The 25,063-nt window shown below is 37.1% G+C and overlaps 7 protein-coding genes, 1 long non-coding RNA gene and 1 other non-coding gene across 11 annotated transcripts; 4 read left to right on the top strand and 5 right to left on the bottom strand.

Annotated features, from left to right (window-relative positions):
* Positions 1-161: 161 nt before the first annotated feature.
* On the top strand, positions 162-3,047 carry LOC108856238 (uncharacterized). Its single transcript, XM_018630002.2, has 7 exons — positions 162-1,161; positions 1,232-1,376; positions 1,468-1,521; positions 1,607-1,698; positions 2,070-2,305; positions 2,401-2,571; positions 2,728-3,047. Exons 1-7 carry the CDS (start codon positions 329-331, stop codon positions 2,826-2,828), a joined length of 1,632 nt encoding a protein of 543 aa, XP_018485504.2. The 5' UTR covers positions 162-328; the 3' UTR covers positions 2,829-3,047.
* A 338-nt stretch (positions 3,048-3,385) lies between these two features.
* LOC108805067 (uncharacterized) lies at positions 3,386-4,099 on the top strand. Its single transcript, XM_018577019.2, has one exon. It carries the CDS (start codon positions 3,469-3,471, stop codon positions 3,928-3,930), a length of 462 nt encoding a protein of 153 aa, XP_018432521.2. The 5' UTR covers positions 3,386-3,468; the 3' UTR covers positions 3,931-4,099.
* Positions 4,100-4,334: 235 nt separating this feature from the next.
* TRNAL-UAA (transfer RNA leucine (anticodon UAA)) lies at positions 4,335-4,417 on the bottom strand. The gene has a single exon. It is a non-coding gene; the product is annotated as a tRNA-Leu (tRNA).
* Positions 4,418-5,845: 1,428 nt separating this feature from the next.
* LOC108805066 (uncharacterized) lies at positions 5,846-7,515 on the bottom strand. The gene is made up of 4 exons (XM_018577017.2): positions 7,106-7,515; positions 6,580-6,690; positions 6,384-6,464; positions 5,846-6,199 (listed from the first exon to the last, which is right to left on the bottom strand). Exons 1-4 carry the CDS (start codon positions 7,382-7,384, stop codon positions 6,125-6,127), a joined length of 546 nt encoding a protein of 181 aa, XP_018432519.1. The 5' UTR covers positions 7,385-7,515; the 3' UTR covers positions 5,846-6,124.
* A 5,518-nt stretch (positions 7,516-13,033) lies between these two features.
* Positions 13,034-14,565, bottom strand: LOC108856210 (tyrosine-protein phosphatase RLPH2). The gene is made up of 4 exons (XM_057010358.1): positions 14,003-14,565; positions 13,827-13,894; positions 13,426-13,605; positions 13,034-13,324 (listed from the first exon to the last, which is right to left on the bottom strand). Exons 1-4 carry the CDS (start codon positions 14,511-14,513, stop codon positions 13,154-13,156), a joined length of 930 nt encoding a protein of 309 aa, XP_056866338.1. The 5' UTR covers positions 14,514-14,565; the 3' UTR covers positions 13,034-13,153.
* A 605-nt stretch (positions 14,566-15,170) lies between these two features.
* Positions 15,171-16,591, bottom strand: LOC108856211 (tyrosine-protein phosphatase RLPH2-like). The gene is made up of 4 exons (XM_018629972.2): positions 16,034-16,591; positions 15,868-15,935; positions 15,574-15,753; positions 15,171-15,458 (listed from the first exon to the last, which is right to left on the bottom strand). The coding sequence occupies exons 1-4, from the start codon at positions 16,548-16,550 to the stop codon at positions 15,279-15,281; spliced, it is 945 nt and encodes a 314-aa protein (XP_018485474.1). The 5' UTR covers positions 16,551-16,591; the 3' UTR covers positions 15,171-15,278.
* A 1,926-nt stretch (positions 16,592-18,517) lies between these two features.
* LOC108860119 (uncharacterized) lies at positions 18,518-20,282 on the top strand. 3 transcript variants are annotated; one of them, XR_001950594.2, is made up of 6 exons: positions 18,518-19,022; positions 19,121-19,280; positions 19,403-19,542; positions 19,617-19,739; positions 19,866-19,946; positions 20,025-20,282. It is a non-coding gene; the product is annotated as an uncharacterized LOC108860119 (long non-coding RNA). The 3 variants fall into 3 exon arrangements; XR_008946449.1 differs by having other exon boundaries at positions 18,521-19,022; positions 19,121-19,339; positions 19,486-19,542; XR_001950595.2 differs by having other exon boundaries at positions 18,526-19,022; positions 19,486-19,542.
* Positions 20,283-21,511: 1,229 nt separating this feature from the next.
* On the top strand, positions 21,512-22,118 carry LOC108860736 (uncharacterized). Its single transcript, XM_018634587.2, has one exon. It carries the CDS (start codon positions 21,607-21,609, stop codon positions 21,886-21,888), a length of 282 nt encoding a protein of 93 aa, XP_018490089.1. The 5' UTR covers positions 21,512-21,606; the 3' UTR covers positions 21,889-22,118.
* Positions 22,119-22,385: 267 nt separating this feature from the next.
* Positions 22,386-24,559, bottom strand: LOC108860640 (GDSL esterase/lipase At3g09930). The gene is made up of 6 exons (XM_018634503.2): positions 24,324-24,559; positions 24,029-24,229; positions 23,528-23,808; positions 22,935-23,241; positions 22,643-22,859; positions 22,386-22,553 (listed from the first exon to the last, which is right to left on the bottom strand). The coding sequence occupies exons 1-5, from the start codon at positions 24,382-24,384 to the stop codon at positions 22,645-22,647; spliced, it is 1,065 nt and encodes a 354-aa protein (XP_018490005.1). The 5' UTR covers positions 24,385-24,559; the 3' UTR covers positions 22,386-22,553; positions 22,643-22,644.
* Positions 24,560-25,063: the final 504 nt, after the last annotated feature.

The raw sequence follows: 25,063 nt of genomic DNA, 5'->3' as shown, positions 1-25,063 counted from the left end.
TTTAGAATAATGTTTTGCTATTAAGGCTAACATTTTTTTTGAATAACATTATATATTCTATTCTAATTGAAAAAAAAACATTATTCTAATTGAAATGCAAATAGAAATCTTTACAGGAATGTTACTTACCCACATGAGATTTTAGCTTCAACTAAAACTAAAACCGGTTTAAGTTACCTAAAGGCTTTTTCCACCCTAACGGAACCGTTGACGGCCCATCTTTTTTTCTCACTCAAGTGCTCTCCTTCCGTTTTCTTGTCTATCACCGCTAAATAACGCCGTCTCTGGTGCTGCCGCTGCCTAGCGCCGTGAACGTAACCCTAACGGCATGGCTTCCTGTGACGACGACTTCTCTCTCCTAGGAGAGGATCAATCAAACCCTAACCAACATCACCACCACCACCACCAGGTTCTTCACCACGCGCCGTACGCTCCCAGACGATTCGCCCCGAAGCTCTCGAACCAGATCCACGTGCCTCACCACCAGAGCAACGGCGACGAGGACGAAGACCACCACCACGACGTCGTCGCCTCCTCCGCTTTTCACAGCGTGAATCCCTTCTCCACGGACGAGAGTTCGAATCCGTATGATAACAACAACAACAACAACGCGGCCGTCGACGGAGACGAGGATCTGGACGCGAACAGATCCAGGATCGGAGGCGTTCGCCTGGAGAAGAGGCAGAGTCAGGAGGAGCTCAGCGACGGAGGAACGACGAACGGCGGCGAGACGACTCCGTACGGTAGCTTCAAGAGGCCGAGGACGTCGTCTTCCTCCGCGGCCGGGGAGTACAGGAAGGACAGGGAGGAGTGGAGCGACGCGGCGATCACGTGTTTGCTGGATGCGTACTCTGACAAGTTCACTCAGCTCAACAGAGGGAATCTCCGGGGAAGAGATTGGGAAGACGTCGCCGCGACGGTGAGTGAGAGGTGCGAGAAGCTGATCAAGAGTGTGGAACAGTGTAAGAACAAGATCGATAATCTTAAGAAGAGGTATAAGCTAGAGAGGCATAGGATGAGTAGTGGTGGAACATCGGCTAGCCATTGGCCTTGGTTCAAGAAGATGGAAGAGATTGTTGGTAACTCAATGACCACGAAAGGCGCGTCTGACGAAGATAGAAGCGGCAGCTCGCTGGGGAATGCAGCCAAGCCAGCGAGGAGGTAATGCTGAGTGCTCACTCTCTTATCTGCTTTTGTGGAAATGAAAGTTTTGTGATTCTTTGTTTTTCAGGTATCCCTTGGTGACATATAGCCCTGGAGTTCAGATAAATAACGTCAAGTCCAAGGCTACATCAAACCCTAGATGGCGAAGAGTGGTTTTGAAAATCAGTGGTGCTGCACTTGCCTGCACGGGTCCTAATAACATTGATCCGAAGGTTTTGATAATTCTTGCTGAATTTATGAACTTTTTACTGTTGTACTTGCACTGTCTAGGTGAGGCATTAAGTTCTCGTCTTGATTTGGTAGATCGTCGGTCTGATTGCTAGAGAAGTTGCAATGGCTTGTCGTCTTGGTGTAGAGGTAAACACTTAGTTCCAGATTGGTGTTGTTTCTCCATTGCCCCTTTTGTTCAGTTTAATGATTTTTCTTAGTTATTTTCTTTCAGGTAGCAATAGTTGTTGGGAGTCGGAACTTATTTTGCGGTGGTACATGGATTACCGCTACTGGTTTGGATAGAACCACTGCATATCATATCAGGTTTTGCTTTTTTTTGTACCCTTCATTTGTCGATGGTATCAATGTGTTTTGCTTGTTCTAAAACAATTCACGTAGACACTGTAAGAGCATTTGATCTGTTTTCATGGTCTATCCATGTAGCTTCATCATGCTCCAAATTTCTCGCACCTTTGTTTGTATTTTCATCAAAATACAAATGCTCCCACACATATCATTATTCCCGAAACATATATACACTTATCAGGGATTTTGATTGTCATACTATATTTATCGACATGTTATAGATGGATTGTTCAAATAAACATGTCTCTGTGTTTATTTTGTTATGATTCCCATATCTACATGTCGGAGATGTGTTGTTTCAGCACACTAACTTTCTGTTTGTGTACCAGTATGATGGCGTCTGTGATGAATTCTGTTTTACTTCAGTCATCTCTGGAGAAAATGGGAGTTCAGGCACGGTTACAAACTGGAATCGCGGTTCAGGGGGTCGGGGAGCCTTACAATCGTCAGCGAGCCACCCGGCATCTAGATAAAGGCAGAGTGGTAATATTTGGTGGCATTGGTGCAACGCTTGGAAACCCACTTTTATCATCCGATGCAGCTGCAGCCCTTCGAGCTATAGAAAGTAGAACTCCTTCTACTCCGTCTTAGAGTTCCTTTTGTTCAATAACCTTAAAACTAACTGGTCCTGACTTAATATCTCGTGTACACTTTTATCAGTTAATGCAGAGGCAATGGTGAAAGGAACAAACGTGGAGGGTGTTTATGATTGTCATTCACAAGATAGTAACGCCACGTTCGAGCACATAACATTCCACGATTTGGCTTCTAGAGGTCTTACAACAATGGACACAATGGCCCTTAACTTTTGTGAAGAGAACAGCATTCCAGGTTGATATTTTCCTCTCTTTTATCATCAGTTTTTTAAGGTTTTGATTTCACCTTCAGTTAATAGGTTATTCGAAATGGCACCTTTTGATGACTACTTAGCGCATGAAAACCTTGAATGTAATGTAACTGATCCGTATTCTATGGGTGAAAAAACAGTTGTGGTGTTCAACTTTCTTGAAGCTGGAAACATCACAAAGGCATTGTGCGGAGAACAAGTCGGTACTTTGATCGACAGGACTGGGAGGGGTGTGAGTTAGTATGATGAGCTTTCATTTATAACGCTTTTTTCTCTGTAACTTTTATTTGCTCCTTTTTATCTTATAGTAATTATATTCCATAGATGAAGATGACAAAAAAAAAGAGAGGAAAATGTTTTCACTCTCTTCATGGAGCTGCTCTCCATTCACCAGACTTCTTTTACATTTGTTTTCATTGTTTATGACATCTGAGTTGAGTTAAGTTAACATGCCGTTGTATATTCTTACCCGTTTGTATCATCTTTTATATAAGTTTAAGAATTGGTTCTTCATTTGGTTCTTCATTTCTGTTCAAGTTGCAAGAAATTCGAGTGTTATAAAAGTTAAGAAAATAATACATAATCTCTCACTATCAATTTTAGAGCATTTACTTTACTATTTTTTTTTTTTGATCAACTGATAATTACGAGATTGTGTTAGGAAGACAAAAGCAAAATATATAATTTTCTTTTCAAAAAAGCGATGTTTCTGTAATGTACGAGAAGGACAACGAAGGTGCTAGAATCTCCATCCGTTCTTATCCACACTCACTATATAAACACTCTCCCCTCTCAAACGCAGAGCAAGCAAAGTGTTGTGACTTGTGATTAGTCTGATTCCTATTCCAAACGCAGTTTCAATAAGCCAACTCAGAAGAGAGATGCAGACCGTATCGGTGGACGAGACCAAAAACACGGTGGTGCTACGTGCTGAGCACCGGGACGAGGAAGGCCGAAAAGTCGCCGACAAGATCGAGCTGAAGACGCGAAACCCGGAGACGATCAAGCAAGTCGAGAAGAAGCTGATGGACAAAGGGGTGCAACGTATGGAGAGGCACCCGGCCGACGGGATCCCGCTCAAGCGACAGCCGAAGTCCGGCCACGGCGGGAAGTACACGTGGGAGGGGCCTGATCGGGTGGAGGATTACGAGATGCAGCCAGATCCGCCGGCGATGGACGAAGGCGACCCGAACTACGACGAGGAGCAGACGAAGAAGGACACCGGCGGTGGTGGTGATGACGTTGCGGCGGAGGTTGTGAAAGGAGAGGTTGAGGTGGCGAAGGAAGCGCCGACGGGTGTGGCTAGGGTCGAGGTTGATCCTCGCTTGATCAGCTCTACTTGAGTTAGGAAGGACGAAAGTGTTGGGGCAAATGTGCGAAGGAAGATGAACTTTTGGGGTTGGATTTCTAATTTCAGAGTTGTGATGTTTTAATGTATTAGCGACGTGGAACGCTATTTGTGTAAAGAAATAATATTTTCACTTGTTAATCATGTTAAATCTGTTCTCATGACTTGTTTGTTGTCTATCAGTTGCGAGGGTATCAATCCGACGACACTTGTCGGTAATATGACAGGGAACATGTTACTATGTGAGTCAACCTTCCTGGTTACGCTAGGTTAAGTTTGTTCGGTGAAGAATATTCCAAACGCGACAAATTTAACTAGTAAAAGCATCTCGTGAGTTATTATTGTTCCGGACTCTTCCAAAAGCATAGCTAGATCCGAAAAGGATAAAAATACGAAATATGCAGGCTGTGGGGTTCGAACCCACGCGCACTTATGTGCAGAAGAACTTAAGTCTTCCCCCTTAACCTCTCGGGCAAACCTGCGATGACATTGTCTAGTCCTCATCACTTATAGGGTCTGTGGAGGAGATACAAGAGAGTTCTGTGTGGATAGACATTATTTGCACTTGGGCCCTTTACAAACTTTATTGTGGGCATATTGAAACGTATAAGCCCACATCAAGCATAGTGTTAAATTTCAGCTTTTGACACAGGCAAAGTTGGCCCATTCTTCGTTGCTTGAGAAAATCGGAGCACCATCCCGACTCGAAGAACATTTATCAACAATTCATTAAAACAGTGATCCTGGATTCCTGCATGGTAGAAGTTGGATTTGATGCTGACATGAGGAGGCACGGTTCCTTGTGTCTTGGAAAGTATTGCAATTGTGATCGTGTGGGGGAGGTACAGTGTAGTATGTTCTTCTCTCTCTAGGTCAAGAGAGTCAGGAGGAATTGCTGCTGTTTCTTGCCCAAGAAGAGGACTATATATCATTCCAGGAGTTTGAAGCTGTAGGAAGACACTTCGAGGATGTATGGGGGCCTTAAATGCTGGAGACTGTTATCTTTGGTATGAGACTAGTACTTTATTTTTGTTGCATAACTATTACACTTAATCCATTTGCAACATTAGCTACATTTTATGGATTTGTGGAGGTGTGGACGATTCAAAAATATATATTCGTTTGTCATGAACTGAGTAATAGTAGTTGATGCCTGGTTGTGCATGGTCTTTTCTCTAAATTGACACTCTAAATTGTCTTTACGCAGGCAGAATACAGTATATGCATTATACTGTAGACAGAAAAATATATCTTTACTTCTTATAGTTCGTTAGTTTAATGTTTGAACTTCACCAAGTAAATAGTTATTTTTGTTAAATATAGTGGTTCAAAGAGATCTCCAACCGATTGATACATCTTATTGGTTGTTACTATTCTTTGTGGTGTAATAAGTACTTTATCAAAGCATTGAGAAACATGTCTGGAGTGGAATTAGAATTCTGTGACATGAAATATCATCGGCGATGCTAATAAATAAAAGCTGCAGAAAGTATGATTATTCTTTATTTCTACTTTGATGACGTTTTCTCTGTCTCCCATTGTGGTATTTCAACATCATCATTGATCATTAATGTCTCACTGGTGCACCCTCCCTAAAATATTTTTCATTTTCTTCTGTCAAAGCCCTCACTAGAATAATGAAATAAACGTGGCTGATGCAACTAATTTTTAGAATCTCACTCGAATTTATTGCTAAATTTATAATGGACGATGATCATATGAGATAAACGGCTGTACGCCTGTACGTGTTGACAAAAAAACGGCTATACATTGTACATTTTGTCGTCTTTATAACAAAACCGACATATGCAGGTTACATAAACGTAATTTCAATTTTAACAACTCGTTTTAATTATGCTGCAAGAACGTATGAACATTAATGTAAAGTCCAACTATATAAAGGCACAAACAAGAGAAAGAGGATTCAAAGGAAGAAAGAGAGTAGTGTTTAGTTACAAACCTATCTCGACGAGTATTTTTTTGAAGTTACTTCCTAAAGAACATTATAAATTCTCCAGAAAACCCTAACAGAAGAAGATGGTAGTAGCAAATATAACACACGACGATTATAAAAATATAAATTACATTCAACCATCACAAAACCTAAACGTAGAGTTAAAACACTCAGAGAATGGTGTCTCTGGCCCCAAAGAAGCTTTTTTTTTTTGGTTCCTGTCTTGGATTCAAAGTCAGTGTATAGAATCTATGTTCTTGCTTAGCTCTTCCAGCTTCTTCATTCTCACCTTTTCGCTCTCTCCCACCAGCTGTGAATCAATCATTGGTTTCAAAGACCCGTTAAGTCAGAGAGTTACAAAACAGAGTGAATATATATAATGAACAAAGATCAACGCACGATTGGTTTGATGAATACGTTCAGTTTGCAGACAAGATATGTTAAAGAAAAACAGGATTTTTGAAAGAAGAGGATTTTAGAATTTGATGACTAACCTCCATAAGCTTGGTGATGAGCTGCACCTTCTCCCTGTTCTTTTCGTTGAATGCTTCAAGAGCTTCTTTGTACTCTCGTTCCTGCACGTTGTGTTGTTAAACACACCAACCAGATTAGCATCTTAATAATCAATACTCAACCAGACATTAAGACATATATAATGGATTTGGTTTATGTGTATTGGCGGCCTTTTACCTTTTTCTGAACAGTATGACCCAACGGCTTCAACTCTTTGTTGACAGAATCAATCTTCTTCCTAACCAAAGCAACTTCTTTCCTCATGGGGTCAGCTAAACCCTCAAGCTCCTAAACAACCATTAAGCTTTTTTTAGTCATCATCAGCAAAATGGTTGTTTTCATTAAAAGGAAAGAACTTTGATCCATAAAACACATATTTTACCAAATGGGTTTTAACTATTAATGCTAAAAATGTTGAAACACCAACAAAAGTCCCAATCTTTTCTCTTACAAATCACACAAAACCCAAAAGAAAAGCTATATTTTTTTTTTTGTTCAATGTAAATGTCAGATCTTGAAAATTTCAATACTTTGGGGCCCCTACAAACTAATCCAAAACATGAATCAAAACCTACATAGCTATACTGTATATAACCCCCAAATGCTCAGTTTTTTTCTTCTATGTAAAAATAAAACAATAATCGAAGCACAATTCTCAAAAATTAAAAATTAAAAAATTCAAGATTTTTTTCAGACAACAAACCTCACGGATCAAAGCGAGACGCTTGGTCTCTTCTTCGACACGACCGAGCTGAGCTTGAACCCTTTCCCTAATCTCCATCTTCTTCTTCTCGATCTCCTCTTCTTTCGCCCTGAAAGCAGACAAAGCCGTCCTCGACATCTCCTCGTCTTCCTTCGACATTTGGCTGCTGAAACTCATGCTTCCCGACAGCTGTGCCCCTAGCTGTCGGCTATGCACCACTGCCGGTGCCGGAGCAGCCACCGTCGGCTGTGACGTCTCTATCGCCTGCATCTCCTTCATCTTTTTACTCTTACAATTAAATAAAGAAACCCCCTTTAGTTCTCTCTCTGTGGTTCTAGGTGCTTCTGTGGTATAGAAAAAAAATAGAGACTGAGAGCTTTTCTTTTTTGAACCCAGAAATAGTGTTGTGATATGAACATATATAGAGATAATTACATAAAAATGATATAAGGGTAACTTTTATAAATTAAATAATATATAACGTATAATAAAAAGAGATAACAGAGAAGAAAGCATTAGGTGAAATTACCCAACTGCCACCAACAACCGATAAAAGATCCACAAAGGAGTTTTTGATTTTTTTTTTTTTTTTTTTTTTGGATTCGATTTTTCTTTACAAAATAAAATAAAATATTTAAAAAGTGAGGAGAATCTGATTTGTAACCGTTGGATGCGAAGCAAAACGGGTGACCTGTATAAACCGGAGTAGACAGCTCTTTATACAACTCAGCTGTCGCGTCTAAAGCGTATATACCGAACCAAACTTATTTATCTTTAATTCTGATTTTCCACTGGTCAATACCAAATTATGCGATTTTGTCTCGTCTAGCTGTGCCTCGTTTATAACCTTTTGGTCAAAGTTTAAAACAATTGTACTATAACGGTGGTCAAACATACCAAAATGGAAATCAAATGGGATTTTTTACAGTTCAAGTTAAATACATTTTGGTCAACTTCAAGTCTTCAAGTAATCATTAATTCTTCTGTTGATTATTTTGCTATACTATATTACTGTTTCGATAAAAAGATATCAATAGAAGAAACGTAAATGCGAAGGCAAAGGGTAGCAGCCAACGGCTTCAACTACGGGCCTTCGAAGCAAGAATCCTTCTTTTAATTTCTTTTATATCCACTCTTTTTCTTTTCCTTAATGGAATTTACTTTTATTTCAATAGAACTATATTCCTCTAAGCTAGCCATCATCTCAAGATATATAATAGTCACACTGTTCTAGTGGTGGGGTTTTCAATCTATTCCGCATTTAGGAGATTTGAAATTCTTTTGTCCCACAAATTAATTTGGAAGTATATTACCTTGCAGATAGTTTAATTTCCAATAATTAACTAATGGATAAACTTTACAAGGTTTTGTTGTTTATATATATAGTTCGAAAGATAGCTTACCTACAAATTGACATAAAACCATATATGTACTATCTCACAAATTGTTTTTAAGTCTTATAATGTTTTCGGTTAATTATTATTTTAATAAAACTAGTAGTTCAGGATCAATGGGTGAGAGGTCGAACAGAGAAATGAAAACTTGAGATGACACTGAATTTTAGATTGGTTTCAGACTTTCATGTAAAAGGAGATCTCATGATTCAAACTTGCAAAGGTGCGTGTACATGGTATAAAAAAAGAGATACATGAGTTAGTTTGGTTTGCTCAGAAACACTGTTTTTTGAGTCATTTCTATGTGTGACTTTGGTCGGGAATAACCCGGTTCGAAGCAAAAAGAACTTAGATGTAAGGTGAGGATGGAGTCGATCGAAACGTATAGAAAGAGGCTGATCCTTTAGTCGACGTGTGCTTCTCTGCCATCAAGGACCCACTAAACCGGTGTCTTTTGCTAGCGCATGCATCAGATTATCATTTGGCACCCATACTTTATCCTTTTAATTATTAAACATTCTTTTATGGATCCCAACTTGTCCTTGTTTAGTAATAAAACAAAACAAAAAACTATACTATAATGTAACATTCTGAATATCCTCAACGATGTAGTACTATTAAGAAATTTTGTGCAAAATTTAATTGGTGGTTTTAATACTCCTAAATGCGATGATTATGAATTTGATTGAGCAAGGATATCGACTTTACACCTAATTGCCAACATCAGCACTAATTAGAATTTAATGGTGTCACGAAATATGATTTGCTGTCTCTTATCGACCTCATACTTTCAATTATTTTTCTTTGAAATCAACGATATGTCATATGTATGTCTCCCTGTCCATGCCAGATGGTTTAATTACGAAATATCCTAGTTAATTGTGATTGATTATTACGTGATCTTCTTACTTTATGACGCAATATATTGATGGAAATGTTAACAATTGTTGAGCCTTAGCTACAACATAAAGCTTATTACCCATCTATGTTATTAATTATCATCATCGTAATAAACGAAGAAAAGCAAACAAAACACTGATAGGTCTCTCATATAGACAAAGAAGAAAGACGAGAAGTATCTTCGTGTTTTGGCTGTTACGCTAGTTCAATTGACATCCCCAAAGATTCTGGTCCCTACGAAACGAGTGTTGTCACTGTATTTGCATATATATTTTCCAAATGCTACATTTTACACGCCTAGATACTAATTATATAATATAAAAAATTTAATGGCAATGAATTGTAAACTTGCGCATTCAGACAATACATAGAGACTCTTTGCCCCACCCGAGATATTTCCATTAAGCATGTGTTTTTGTACTATAGCCAATAGCTTTTTGAAAGAATACAAATTAATTTGGATATTTGATTTCTTTTTTTGGTAACGGATATTTGATTTCGTTTTTGGCAACGGATATTTGATTTCACACAATAAAAAGGCTGAATCAGATTTTATTGTGTTTGAATAGAATGGGTGACAAAATTATAGAAAATGTTGAATGCCGAGAGAAACAAGATGTCAGAAGCTGTGGTCTAAGCAAAGATAATCCAACATCTACATAAGCACTGAACAATAAGTTGATAGTTTCTGGTTGCTTTTCACAAGTTAGTGCAGTCTTTCAGCCTTTTTTGAAGTTGTAAATACATAAATTCGGTTTCTGTAGAACTCGAATTTACAAACATCTTAAAAGGTAATGGACGCTACAACGATCCAACTAGAGATCTTAACGAAACTTTCTGTAATTGTATTTAGACAAAAAAAAACTTTCTGTAATTGTATTTGTTAAAACACGAATATATATATATATATATATATATATATATATATGTATGGGGATAATATATAAATAGTCAAAGGAGTAGTCAGGCTAGATGCTGTCTGAAACTTTTCTGGTTTTGTAAAGAATCTAGACACTGTCTGACTCGTAATTAGGAAAATCTTGAGGCAAATTATTATTATTATTTATCATATATGAATAAAAACAATATATACACACAGAAACACACTTTTTCTGCTGAACAACTAGATTGTGTGTCAAACAACCAAATTTTAACTGAAGTTGTATGCACACATGACACAACAGCGAAATTGTCCAATTCTCACGTAACATAATAACAAAATCTTATACTATAATGAATTCCTAATTTTGTCAAGTTAGGTATCAACTTGGATTTTGTTTGTTCTTATTGTTACTTTTTTGTTGATTTGCAATTTTATATCTTCAATAAAAAGATTGAAGTTGGTTGAACTGAAAGTAAGTGATTATGAATATGATTAATTATTTGTTTGAATAATTAATTAACTGCTTCTGCATGATCTCGCTAAACATTTTAACAGTGAATTAAGTTTCTTATTGATGGCATACTCGATATATCTATCTCTTCTAAAGTGTTTAGATTAGGACATGAAAACAAGGATGAATATATCATAAGAAAATTCTATAGATGTTATTTACCTCCAGTTGGTCTTGTACACGTTGTGGTAAACAAGACTTAGGGTACGAGTTGTAAGATTACTTGTAAGAAGGTTGGGGATTAATCTTTTATGTTCTATATCCCTCATCAATCTAGTTTCAGCTTAAAGACTCTTTAGATCTGAGACTTATTCTATCATGAAATGTGTTTCATGCAAATTTTACCAAACTTTAAAGCATCATAACCTTACTTTGTAATCCATTATGTTTTTAATTGAAAGTCTTAAGTTAAAAAAAGTTCTTTTTTTGCTAAATGGTAAATATCATTATGAAAATGAATGTTTAGGTTTACAAGATGTTTAAAACAAACTGTATGACCTTTAAACTTGATTACACGGCAAAAAAGTCTAAAAAACATGTAATCAAACACAATCGACACTGAAGCCGTTCTGCTTGGAAGCGAACAGGACAACAAGGAACGATATAATCTTGATAAGTCAGGTGGGAGATCAAACCGATATAGGCAAGGATGGAGAGACCCAGAAGACAAGAGATCGAGAGCACGACACGAACAGGAAGCTGTTTCATCCGGCTGCCTGAATAATTACCTTCCTTATAGAAACAGAGACAAGCCCGCTCAAGGACCCACCTCAAAATCCGAGCTGGGCAAGAACCGAAACCAAATTCCAGCAAAGTTAGGACAACACTAACCACGGGTGCTTAATAGCGCTCAACTAACCTAACCGCACTCGTCCTCTAAGCCGGTTAAGAGAAAGGAGCAGCATCACCACCTCCCGGGTCTTACTACCTCCTCCAGTCGCAAAGTACAGCCCAAAACTACAAGAAAACTAAGAATCTCCACTGCCATACTCGATTAAACCTGCACATCGAACCATGACTCACAAGCAACGCCTAATCAATCAACCAAGGAGGGAAGAGGAGCTAACTAAAGCATCACTCACTAGCAAAGAACGCCTAATCTTGACTCTATGGAAACAAATTCACATCAGAGTCTGAGGTCCCGAGACCTCTAGCTCAGGCGGAGCACACCCGGGTAACCTTGGAGCGATATGGCCAAAAGCGACGTTTGGTAACCAAGCCGGCAGGGTAACCTAGATGTCGGAAGAGGAGACATGCTCGCCGGCGGAGGAGAGATTCAGAGAGCCGGCCCAGTCGCTAAAGGAGCCAAGACTTAAATCAAACTCACCTTGCACACGAACTGTAAACGAATCTGCAGAAACGTGTACGACGACCAGCAACGAAACCTTTCACCAACGGAACCCACACCGGAGAGGTAGTTTGGATATGACGGGGTCGGCAATGGCCCTCTCACAGCGCCGAGAGGCACCGGAGAGGCTAGCGGAGCTAAATTGGCGGAGTCGCGAGCCTTAGGGTTAGAGAGGAAAATTGGGGGCGCGTAGTGTTAACGCGCCAATTTGTATGTTTTTTTAAAAAAAGTTCTTACGATCCATTCCGCAAACATGCAAAAGTTTATCAACAAGATTACTGTAAGCTTTAATTTAAATTTGATTAATACTTTCATCACTGAGTGATCTCAAGAAACAAACAAAAATGAACCGAATATGGTAATACGCTTAGATCTTGGACAAATTTTCATAATGATAAAAAAATTTCGGTTCACGTGAACCAACCGAAGTAAAACAACAGCTGTCATTAAAATACTGAAAATGAAGTTAGCATGTGTGTTGCACATTCCTGACAACTCCTTTTCTTATCTGTCTTTTTCCTTTAATTGGGTCCATTTCTTCCTTCCAGACTACTACTGGATCCGAGGGTAAGGAACGAAAGGAAACATAAACTTGATTATAAAAGATAATCAACAATTTTTTTTGCTAAAGCAGTAGATTGGTTTTTTTATAACAAAGAAGTTTAGGACCTTATGACTTGCATAGTTTCTCTAAAATTGAAAATTAAAATAGTATACATTGTAAATGAAGCAAATGTTTACATGGGGTGTGCACAAGGGCATATCACCCACCCTTCTTCACGTGGGCTTCACTGAATTGCGAGGATAAAAGCAGAAATAAATACTAATCATTGGGCTTTTGAATGTTCATAGGCCCATTATGTTGTTTTCTCCCTTACCTGTGAGCGGTCACTAGACTCACTACTGTGACCATTTTTCTTTAAACGTTTCTTACAACTGAACGGTAGGCTCTTATTAGTTCTTTCTGGGAATTCAAGTATACCTTGATTACAATGGATTAAACAAAAGAAACTCAGCTAGAAACATTATCAGTATCACGGATGATCTTCTTAGAAGGAAGAACTATCGCAGCCACTGGTTTTTCCGGGTATCCACCACCTTCATCGATGATCAATCTCAGGCCATCCATGTGAAGTTTCCCATGGTGACCACTTACTACAACAGTATCTTTATCATCCAGCTCCTGAAAAAACAAAAAGCATAAAAAACAGATTGAAAAAACTCGAGCAAAGCTCTTTAACACCAAAAATTTGGTTTCTTTTAAATGTTTATTTATTTACTTACTTGTGGGATGTCCCAAACGCTTTTCCGACCGCTTAGATAAGGTACTTTGGAAATGCTCGTGTCTTTAGCTCTCAAAAGCTTTAGTTGTTCTTCTACGCTGTTCCCTTTCTCCAAACCAGCATGTACAGCAATCAACTTACAATGCTTTACCCCTTCCTCGGTCTCTAGACAAACATCATCCTGCAATAGAAATCAACAAAATACGAACACATGACTGCTATTACTACACATTTTCCCTCCAATAATAGCTTAGCATGGCTGTAAATCTCTAATGAGTTGCAAAAGATTTGATCACTAAGTCCAAAGTTCTACTTTTTATTATAGCTTTATTACCACTACACTAATATCTATTCATACACACAATCCACAAGATAAAGTGGTAGGATAAAGATCCCTTATACCTCTTCATGGACCCATACCATATTGGTTAAGAACTTTTTGTGACTCTCTGGTACTGCCTTCATCAAATCTATAAAGTAAAAACAAAACAAATAAGTTTCAAAATCCAAACAAATAGTTTATAAACCACAACCATGGAGAAGAACCTAAAACACATTGATTTGAGAATCATCATTACCAGAAGATCCATGAGGAACACCATAAGATTCAAAAGTGGACCCAGCATCATAAATCGATCCTTTATAAGGCATCCCTTTAACGGAATTAAACAGAGCCTTAATCTTCCCACCCCACCTCCTCCCTTGGAGATGCATATCCTCAAAGCCTTCGCCTTTATACCACCCTTCTCTCTCCTCGCTATCCTCGTACTCCCTCCACGTCTCCTTCAGCTCGGATCCGTCCCGAGGCCGCGGCAACAGACCCAGAAACGCGGCGAAGGCGAAGTCGTGGTTCCCGGCGAGAAATACGTGGGTTTGGCCGGGGTGTTTCTCCGGGAGAGCGATCAGAAAGTCGATGACTTTACGGGTCTCCGGTCCACGATCGCAGTAGTCGCCGAGGAAGATGACGAGGGCTGAGGTGAACTCTGATGGGTCGAGGGAGGATTGGAGGTTGAGCCAGAGGTTGGTGAGCTTCGAGATGTATCCGTGGATGTCTCCGACGCATATCACCGTCCGTGGTTTCTGCGCCATTTGCTCTCTCTTTGTTAAAATGATTAATGCACTTCTTTGTTTGCACGTTAGTTTAATCATAAACGTTTACTCAAAAAAAAACTTTTTATCATTCTAAAATACAATAGAACCTCGGTAAATTAATATCTGATAAATTACTAATCTCTATAAATTAATAAATTTCGTCGGCTTTAACTTGGACCGGCGTAAATTATAATACAAATCAATAAAATAATAAGATAATAATATTTTTAAAACTCCTATATAAATATATAGTCTCATTAAAATCATAAAGTAATAATCTATCAATATATGTTTTTATATAAGTACAAACTAACATTATATTGTTAGTTTTATATCAAAAATTACATAAGAATTCTATAAAATATATAATTATATACCAAATAAGATAATAAAACAATATGAAAATCAAATTTCTAAAATTTAAATAATGTATACATGGTAAAATCAAATATTTTCTTATTTTATAAGTAAAAATAGAAAAAAAAAATAAGAAAAAAAATTTATAAATTAATATCTCTATAAATTAATAAAATTTTAAAGTCTCTGTGTTAGTAATTATAGAGGTTCAATCTTATTATTACAACTCAACATCACATGTTCCGAAGTTTCCAGTTTACCATTGTTGGATGATGGAAGTCCCTTCCAAGTACGTACTAGATGGAAAGACTTTTAATTAAAGATAGAAAGATGGAATATTCGATGAGACAAAAGTACGATGAGATAATTTGAAACAACATTTGAAGTTGGAGCAGCTGTTGAAAATTAACGTTGGTTGGAGAAGATATCGGTGTCGCGGATGATCTTCTTAGAAGGAAGGATGATTGCAGCCAGATGATTATAATCGTATCCACCGCTTTCATCGATGATCAGTCTCAAGCCATCGATGTGTAGTTTCCCGTGGTGACCGCTGACTACGATAGTCTGTTGTTTATCAACAAGTTCCTGAAAAAAAAAAAAAAAAAAAACAAAGGCATTAAAACGATTTCGAAACTCAACAGGGTCTATTTAAGATTAAGAAATAAAATTTGCTTAGTTCTTTAGATTGGGTTTATTTAACCTGTGGCATGTTCCAAACGTCTTTCCGTCCACTTAGAGGTTGTACCCTCGAGAAGCTCGTGTCTTTAGCTCTCAGAAGCTCTAGCTGTTCGTTAACACTCTTCCATTTATCTAACCCAGCATGTACCGCAATCAACTTGCATTGCTTGAGCCCTTCCTCTGTTTCTATACAAACATCTTCCTGCAAGAGAGTCAATGACATGGACCACATGAAAGCAATTTTTACAACACATTTGTCCTCTCGAATTAGAGAAGACTAAATGTTCTCTAGAGATTGATCAATAAGTCAATTTACCTCTTCGTGAACCCAAACCATATTGGTCAAGAACTTCTTGTGACTCTCTGGTACTGCCTCCATCAAATCTATATATATATATATATATATATAACAATTTATAATTTATAACAAAACATGAACCAACTTGAAAACTTGATATTAGTTCATAGATACAGAATGTTACCAGAAGATCCATGAGGGACGCCATACGATTGAAAAGTCGACCCAGCATCGTAAATAGATCCGATATACTCAACCCCAACGGCGTACGTAACGAATCGATCCCTAGTTTTGCCAGCCCATCTTCTACTCTGGACATGCATATCCTCGAAGCCTTGGCCTTTATACCATCCTTCTCTCTCCTCGCTCTTCTCGAACTCACTCCACGTATCCTTCAGCTCAGATCCATCCGAAGGACGTGGCAACAAACCTAGAAACCCCGCGAAGGCGAAGTCGTGGTTCCCGGCGAGAAAGACGTGTGTCTGGTCGGGGTGTTTCTCCGGCAGAGCGATCAAGAAGTCAATGACTTGTCGGGTATGCGGTCCACGATCGCAGTAGTCGCCTAGGAAGATGACAAGAGCTGTGGTGAACTCTGATGGGTCGAGGGCGGTTTGTAGATTAAGCCAGAGTTTTTCGAGTTTCGAAATGTGTCCATGGATGTCTCCTATGCAGATCACTGTTCGTGGTTTGAAAGAAGCCATTACCCGTGTTTCGTACGATAATGCAGAGTTATGAGCCAATTTAATCCATCACCGGTTGACTATTTAAATTATTTCAATAGTTAAAACCAAGCGTCAAGGAAGCTTCGGAATAGTATTTCAATAGTTAAAACCAAATACGCATTCGGATTCGTGATGTGAGTGTGTGAACGCTGACGAAATAAAAAGTATTGATAGTGTGAACATGGATTCTCTAATTTAGGAATAGTATTACTGTTGTATTTTTCAAAGGGTAAAAGTACAGAGAGAGAGTAAACAGCTTCACGTTGTGAGAACCAAAATTGTGTAGTAAGTCAACCTAAATGTGTATATTCAGTTCCATCTGTTGTTTAAGATATAACACCATAACCGGCTCCCAACAAGAGTAAGGCTTGGCTTTTTGGAGGAGGAATATCTCAACGAATATGTTCTCTTGTCCTGGGGTTATAGTTCATACATGTAGTAGTAGTATTCACTTGTTTAAAGGTTATTTATAATATTTAATTATAGAATTATAATTCATTTTTATAAACATTATAAATGTGAACAATAAATATACGACAGTTTGTATTATCATATTCCGTATATCGTCGTGCTTATTTTTTTATTTGTGACCAATGGAACAGTCTAAATGCTAACAACATACATGCTTTTTTTATTTGACTTCAACTTTTAGAAGACTTAATAATTAAACAATTTACTAGTACCTCCATTCCACAAAGATTAAAGTTTTGAAAAAAAAATCTTAAAAAATCATATTTTTTCTTATTACTTAATAACAGTGAACTTTTTAAAAAGTTTATTGAATTTCTATTAGTTTACATTTATTTAAAGTTGATAATAACAAAATAATATATTTATAATGTATTTTAAAAATATATATAAAATATTATCTTTGTAGAATGGAGAGATTATCAAACCGTCTTGTGTAACATTCTAACAATTTAACAAATATATAACAGAATTAGCACTTAGTCAAGCGGTTATACATTAGTTCTGGGATATTATTGATGGCCTAGTGGTTTCAATGAAATTCTTACACACGACTGTTAGAAATCGTGAATTCGACTTTTTATTAGCGGGGTGGTACTGAAACTTTTCTAGAAAATCATATCGCAGATGGTCCACAAGTTTCTACGGCAACAGCACTAATAAGATTTTTCAGGATGCGGAGCTTTTTAGAATGGAGTCAGTCACTATAAAATGTTTACCCATAATAATTTTACCAACATTGAGTTGGTATAGTGATAAAAAACTACGGCTGTAACTTCTACCAGCCAGATTGAACTCACGGTGGAAGAAACTATTTATAATGCTTGGTTCTCGGCAAAAAGTTGAAACTACTTTTTTTTACCAAAAAAATTAACAAATATAAACCAAATGAACACTCCATCTGTTTAAAAAGAATCACGTTTTTAAAATTATCTAAAACACATTTAAAAGGATACATATTTTATTCTATTGTATTATTTAATGGTAAATTGTAATTTTCAAAAACTTAATTCTGTTATTAAAATTCTATTGGTTGAAAGTTACAGAAATAATTTGTTATAAAAAATAATGCATTGGTAATATCAAAATTTTATATGTTTTCTTAATACATGTAAAAATTATAAAATATAAATCTTCTTAAAAATAGAGAATATATAGCATTATGCTTGTAATAAAGGAAATATAAAAAATAGATAATGAATAAGTCAAAATATTAGAAGAAAATCTATAATATAATGGGACAGTGTCTTCACTCCTGAGGCGACACGTCAGCAGTTTTGGTGGGTCCCACATTATTTTTTCTCAACGAAATGGGCTTTTCATCTGGTTTTTGTAAATCGTGTATGGGCTGCGTCACGTATAGGCTGTGTTTTACTGAGTGCCGTGTGTAGAGATGGGCTTTGAGGGTCGAATTGAAGGAGTCATAATATTTTTTCCTGTATGTTTTCTATTTGAATCCCATGTGGTGAGACGTCGTCGTTTGAAGTAAATCTAGGGTTTTCTGCATCACTTTAGACAAATAAAGAAAATTCATCTTTCTCCTTTGTCGTTTCAATAAACGCTTTCTCTGTTTGTAATCTTCTTCTCCAAAGGAAGCTATACAGTTTCACTTCTACGAAACCTTTTCGATTTACCAAATCAATTACTCCCCTTCAGCCTCTACAGATACCCATATTTACTCAAACCATCATAATGATTCCCATTCATAACACCACCCAATAATCTCATCATATAGGAGAAATTATTACAAATAAAAAACTTATCGATTTCTCTCAAAAGCGTAACTTATACAATCTCATTGATTATGTCTCTCTTTGCTTCTCTGTTAGATCAAAACAACGACCGCCAGTCAACATTCGACTCTTTCTTACTCGGTTGATATCCTCAGTTTATTGTTGGTTGCCTTCTCCACCTCTGGGATTCCACAACATCAACCAAAAGGATGATTTCATGGTTATCACACTCTTCTTACTCGGTGAAAAGGTAAACCCATATTCAATCAATAACCTTTATCTATTAAAATTGTTTTGATTCGATTATACGAATCCTCATTTTTTCATGTTTTCTGCTTCTACTTTCAGAATGCACTCATCCATGGCTTCGTCCCAGCTTCTCGTGCCAATCACTTCCGTGCATTTTTAAGAACAGGTGCCATAGTAAGATTGGGTCGTTTTCAGGTCGCAAGGTGCACTAACATGTACAAGATTACGAACCATCCATTCGTCATACGTATTATCCCAGGTACAACTATTGATGAATTACAGAAGGCTCCTTCTGTAATCAACCTCCACAAGTTCAAGGTCCGGAAGTTGGACCACCTACTTGCACTTGCTAACACAGATTTAGAATATACACCTCTGCAGTTCATTTACATCATATTTAAGTTCAGGGTTTATTTTTAAATATTCTGATGCTGTTGGACAAATATGATATTTGCATGGGTTAGATAACTCACCAACCCTGCAGTCAGGTCCCTTATTCTGATCCGTCTCCTAATTGATCGGTAAAGAAACAACAGAAAACAAATATTTCCCAGCCATGCATTTCAGCCCACCTTATAAGATTTTTTAATCGCAGTGGTGTGGCGGCCTTCTTGAATTTGACGGGAACGCTGCATCTATGTTTAGGTCTATCTTGAACTCCCAGGTAACAGACACTCTGTAATGCTGGTCACCACAACCAAACCACAGCTGCTTGGAGGTCAAGTCATCTCTCTTTGCAGTCTTAAAAATATATAAATTGTTCATAATTTGAGCCTCCCGCATGAGTTCATGTTCTTTAAATTACACTAATATAATCAAATTGTTCACATTGGCCTGATTTCAGGCTACGTTCGTCGAGGCTCGACGGCAGCCACCAACTATTACTTCGATGCAAACATTACCCCATTGAAGAATTCATAAAAAGGTAACAACACAAACGCTTTTAACATCCGATCACATGATTTAATTAACGAGAAAATTCAAACAACCTGCCTCATTGCAGTTTGGGAGTTGCAAAAGATTAACATTTTACATGTATTCAGACAAGCGAGCCCATTCAAAACACAAATCTAGGAGATGACATTGAAGCTGGACGCCTCCCACCTCATTCTAATGATTAAACTAATGAGGAGTATGCAAAAATAAAGACAACATTTCCATTAGTTGTTTCATAACAAAGCTTTATTATTGATATGCTATATTTAGTTAATGGGTTTTGTTTTAAAGTTTTAAAAAATCTTTCTACGAGAACAGGAAAATATATATGATTCCAAACATATCTCCACCTGAATTTCATATACAGAGATAAATTAAAAGTGTATTAAAAAATTATCAAACAAACACCAACAAATTACAGAAAAAGAGCATCACACAATATCACTGAAAATAACATCCAATCCTTCAAATATCAACAGTTATTATCATCATCAACTCCAACATTCTCACAACTCAAAACTATATCTCTCTGGAAGGAAAAGTAAATTAATCAATTGTAAATTTCACTGTTTAAACCTTCTCCAAAACAGAGTAAGATACCAACTCTCACATATACAGCTACCCATGAACTTAATTTAGCTATAACTCCCTTTAAACAAAAGACAATCGCACACTAGCACCCCCAAGCAATACCAGGGATTCTCCGAGCTTCACAAGGCAGCAACTTCTACATCTGTTCACTCCTCTTTCCTATGAATTCAGATTACAGGCCCAGCGACAACAGCCCAATACTAAACTTTCCTTAGGTCAAAAACTTTAATTCATTTCAAGCCAAATCAGGTCCAAGTCTACAAATCCTCACACTTAACTTTTTTTTTTTTTTGCTAAAATCCTCACACTAACTTTCAAATGATTTCTACATTTCTTTGATTTTTACATGTGTCTCTACATTCGCAAAAGGTTTGATTATATATATTCTTTGATCATATACAAAATAAGAAAAAAAAACACCGAACTTCGACTACTCACCTGCTAAAAGATTAGTCATAATCAAAGAATAATATACATTTTTACCACAGCTCTTTACCTCAACAAATACGTATAATATAACAGATATTCACATGCAAACCAACACTAGAAAAGACACCATTTTCACTTCCATCATTACCTAACGCAACACTTCCATCAATGATTACGTACATCTCACTCTTTAGTCTTTATTGCACGACGCAATTACCTTCGTTACTGAATAAGATGCTATTTTACGGACCCTTCACCAAACGCTGCTTGCTTATTAATTTGCATATTCCAAATTATATTGGTATTTGTAAACATCTAATATGATTTTTCCATTTTCGGTATTGTTTTCCGTTTTAACAATATTCGGTAGTGTTTTACGTTTTGAAGTATTATTGATCACTTCAATTATTGATACCCAAATCATTCACATATTTCTTTCTTAATCAAACTTGTGAGGTGGCGTAAATAGATATTATATTAGTTAGTATAAATAAATGGTAGTTAGAATAAAAAGCAATAGCCATCCATGTAAATTCTAATGTGTCCTTTCTTTCTCTTCACGTAACCTCACATCTATCTCTATATAAACGCATAGCAACACAAATCAATCATACACAAAAGAGAGAAAAATGTGGAAAGTGAGCTGGCTTCTTAACTTTCTAATTACCGACGCCAACGAGCAAGAAAGCATGGAGAACTTTAACAAAAACGGTGTCATAGAAGCCCCAGAAAGTGGGTTTAAGATGCCGTTGCATTACCCAAAGTACACAAAGGATGATTACGAGAAGATGGAAGAGTGGAGACTGGATCTGCTTCTCTCAGACTACGGACTTCTTGTCTTCCATGACACTACTCTCCACGAGAAACGAGCTATTGCGATCGAAACTTTTCTATGGCCTCATGCCTACTAAAGGGTCGGAGAATGTTGAGATGCGAACGGTGGGAAAGAGTTGAACTACAAACCGAGGTATCCATCTACAGAAAATATCACTAGAAGACTTTGCGGTATCTTAAGTGATACTATTGTCTCATATTCTATAGTTTTCATCATATATCTATTTATGTTTAATACAGTGTATAAGTTGATTTTGTATGAATCTTCAACTCAATAAAGTATTTGGTGTTTGTGTAATACTAAGAAGAGGATAAGCTTTATGTCTTCTCTACTTAGTCCGGTTTGGTGTAAATACTGGCATCTTATGAGTCCAATCTTAGCGTAAGAATGGACTTGTGTAAGGATGTGGCACAGTAAAAAACCTGACTAAGCCAAAATAATCTCGAAAAGACTCATATGTTACATTTTTATCGGTCCAATCATTGTATTAAATAGGATTGTGTGGCGATGTAGCTCAGTAAGCAAGAACGAGGTTATGTTACATGACTGATCAATACACGTATAATTAATGTCACTTTCTAACTAACTTTATTATGAACAGAAGTCTCATGTTATCAGTTCAAGACAGCTTGCAAGATAAAAGAAGATGCCACATCTTATAAACATTGTTTTTATACATGAATTTTGACGGTCCTTTCTGGACCAAGCTGCTTCTAGTGAGACTTGAACCAGCGAGCTTCTCTGTAATACAAAAACACAAGCGGTGACGAATGTTACAACAAAAGTGAGTGAAGAACTGAAACACCAATAAGAAGAACATTAAGTCTCACTCTTAAATCAAAACGGCTTTGAGTTTTTTGCCTAAAACCGAGTAAACGGATCTCCATCCTTCTTCGGTGGGATGAAAGACATCCCAAAAGAAGGAAGTCTTTGGATCTTTGCAAATTGTATACTTCTTCTTGCCCCTCTCGTCCACGTTTGAGCACGAGTCATTGCTTGTAATCCCCACACAACAAGGTTCCAATGGGTTCACAAACCTCGTAACTCCTAATTCAAAAAAACTTGTAAGATCGATATAGGATTAAAAAAAAACATTTATCAACTTTTTCTTTTTGAATTTACCAGGCTCGGCTCTTTTATTCTTGATGACAGTCAAGAAGGCATTATAGAGATCAAGAATGACGAAAGTGGAAGGCTTGGTTTCATTGTTGAGCTTGGCCACGGCTCGACGCAACAAAGTGTTGTGAAGACGCACTAATGCGTTATCTGATGCGTTGCAATGTTTGAATGATGTAGAGGTGGTTTTGCTAGGGAGACATCCGAGTGGCTGCAATGAAGAAATTGCTATCTTCTTCACTCCCAACTTGTAGATGCGTCTCAAGTTTAGCTCAATTTGATCAACAACTTGCTTGATGAATCCCGGGAACTCCTGTTAAGATCATGTTTATATGTTACATACTTACATTATATGTTGCTTGCGGTTACCTTCAAACATTTTTTTTGAACAACCATGTTTTCATGTTTCTAACATGTTTCGACTGTGCCAATGACCGGCCTTGTTTAAAACATTACCCACTCAAGTGGGGCGGACATTATCTTTGGATTTCGCTTTAGATTTCTAATATAATTCAAATTTTATGTTCAAAATTTTCAAATATAGATATCTTCTGTTAGTTTTGAGTAGCTAGTAAATAGAATTATGATGTTTTTCTTACGGTCATGGGGCGTTTTTGGAGAATGAAAGAGCCGTAGTCGTTGCCGGCGTTGCTGACAAAGGCAAGGGAGGAGTGGACGTGGGAGGGAGAGTAGATGGTGCCGGAAGCGAGGACTTTTTGGAAATAATCAATCTGAGTTGTCATGTTCGGTAATGGATTATTGAATGTCTTGAACACTCCTGTCCCTCCGTACGCGTAATTCATTCCGTATAACAGCCGTTCCTTTCCCGCGTATTTCTTCAACGTATATGGAATCGGTGACTTTATCCCCAAGTATCTTGCTGCGCCCAAAAGATTGGTGTAAAAAATTGAGTAAAAAAATCTTAATATCACTCATAAAATTTCCACCTCAGAATTTTGATAGCTGGTTTGGTTAATAACAGTCACTCGTAATTTTCCTTTTCCGGTAATTAGGTAGTTAATCTAATTAACCTAACAAAACAATATATCCACGTGCACTATCCATTGTGACAAAAAAAAAAGATAAAAGAGAAAGAGAACCGAGAAAATCGGTGGCGATGCGGCCGTCAGAGAAACGACCGGAGGGTTTTCCAGGAAAACTGACGCCGTAAGGCATTTTCCAGGAATCGGCAAGAGACTTCCTTATGTTTCCCGTATCTGCATAGGAATCTCCGAACACGAACAGCCTATTCGGTCTCAAACGCTTCATGTTGGTATGGTGAACATGGTCCGATTCAACACCTTCAAAGTATTTTTTTTTTAAATATAGTAATGGATATCAGGGAATCGAATTATGTGATCAAAGAACTTTACATATAAATGAATAATTGCGTACCTATTAAACAAGATGAGAATGAGACGAGAAAGAGAGAGATGCATAGTTTTAGAGACTCCATTGCTTTCTTTCTTTCTTTTTGTGTGTGTGTGTGTGTGTGAATTATAGTATCAGATTCAGACCAAAAAGCTAGCTTCTTTGTTTGTTTGTGTGTCTTTCGTAGTGTCAAAGGAGAAAACGTGGAGAGAAAAGAGGAGGAAGAAGTACATATGTGGCGGGGATAAGTTGAAGGAGGAGAGACCTTTGGAAAATTAATAGTTTCATTACCTTCTTTTCAATGTCTTTTAGGCTTTATATAGTGATGACAATTACCAAAAGGAGATAAAATAAAACGTTGATGAAGGAAAAAGTTGGTCAACTTAAGGATATATTATACTATATACCACTGGTTAAGCTTGAACGAGTTAAAATGTTATTCAACTTGTAAATATATTTAAATGTTCAAAAAAAATAAAATTTGTAAATATTTTATGTTTAAAACAATGGTATATGTGAATAATATCTGAATTTAGTTAATGAAGACGAGAGAGTAAGGTATTTTTTTTTCATATAGGGTGTTGGATTTTTATTTTAAAAAAAATTACTTGTATAATTCTTTAAAACATAGATAATTATTGTAAACTTTAGTTAGATAACCCTTGTGATATATGCTAATTTTGAAATTGATCCCCTTAAAAGTTTTTTCCTACCTCCGCCACCGCACATATGTGGCTTTTCTTAGCCAAGGGTACTAGGTAAAC

Source organism: Raphanus sativus, chromosome 5 (assembly GCF_000801105.2).
Source record: "Raphanus sativus cultivar WK10039 chromosome 5, ASM80110v3, whole genome shotgun sequence".
In the NCBI taxonomy this organism is placed as follows: domain Eukaryota; kingdom Viridiplantae; phylum Streptophyta; class Magnoliopsida; order Brassicales; family Brassicaceae; genus Raphanus; species Raphanus sativus.
Note: the sequence above shows the minus strand (reverse complement) of the source record. Positions and strands in the feature narration are given on the sequence as shown.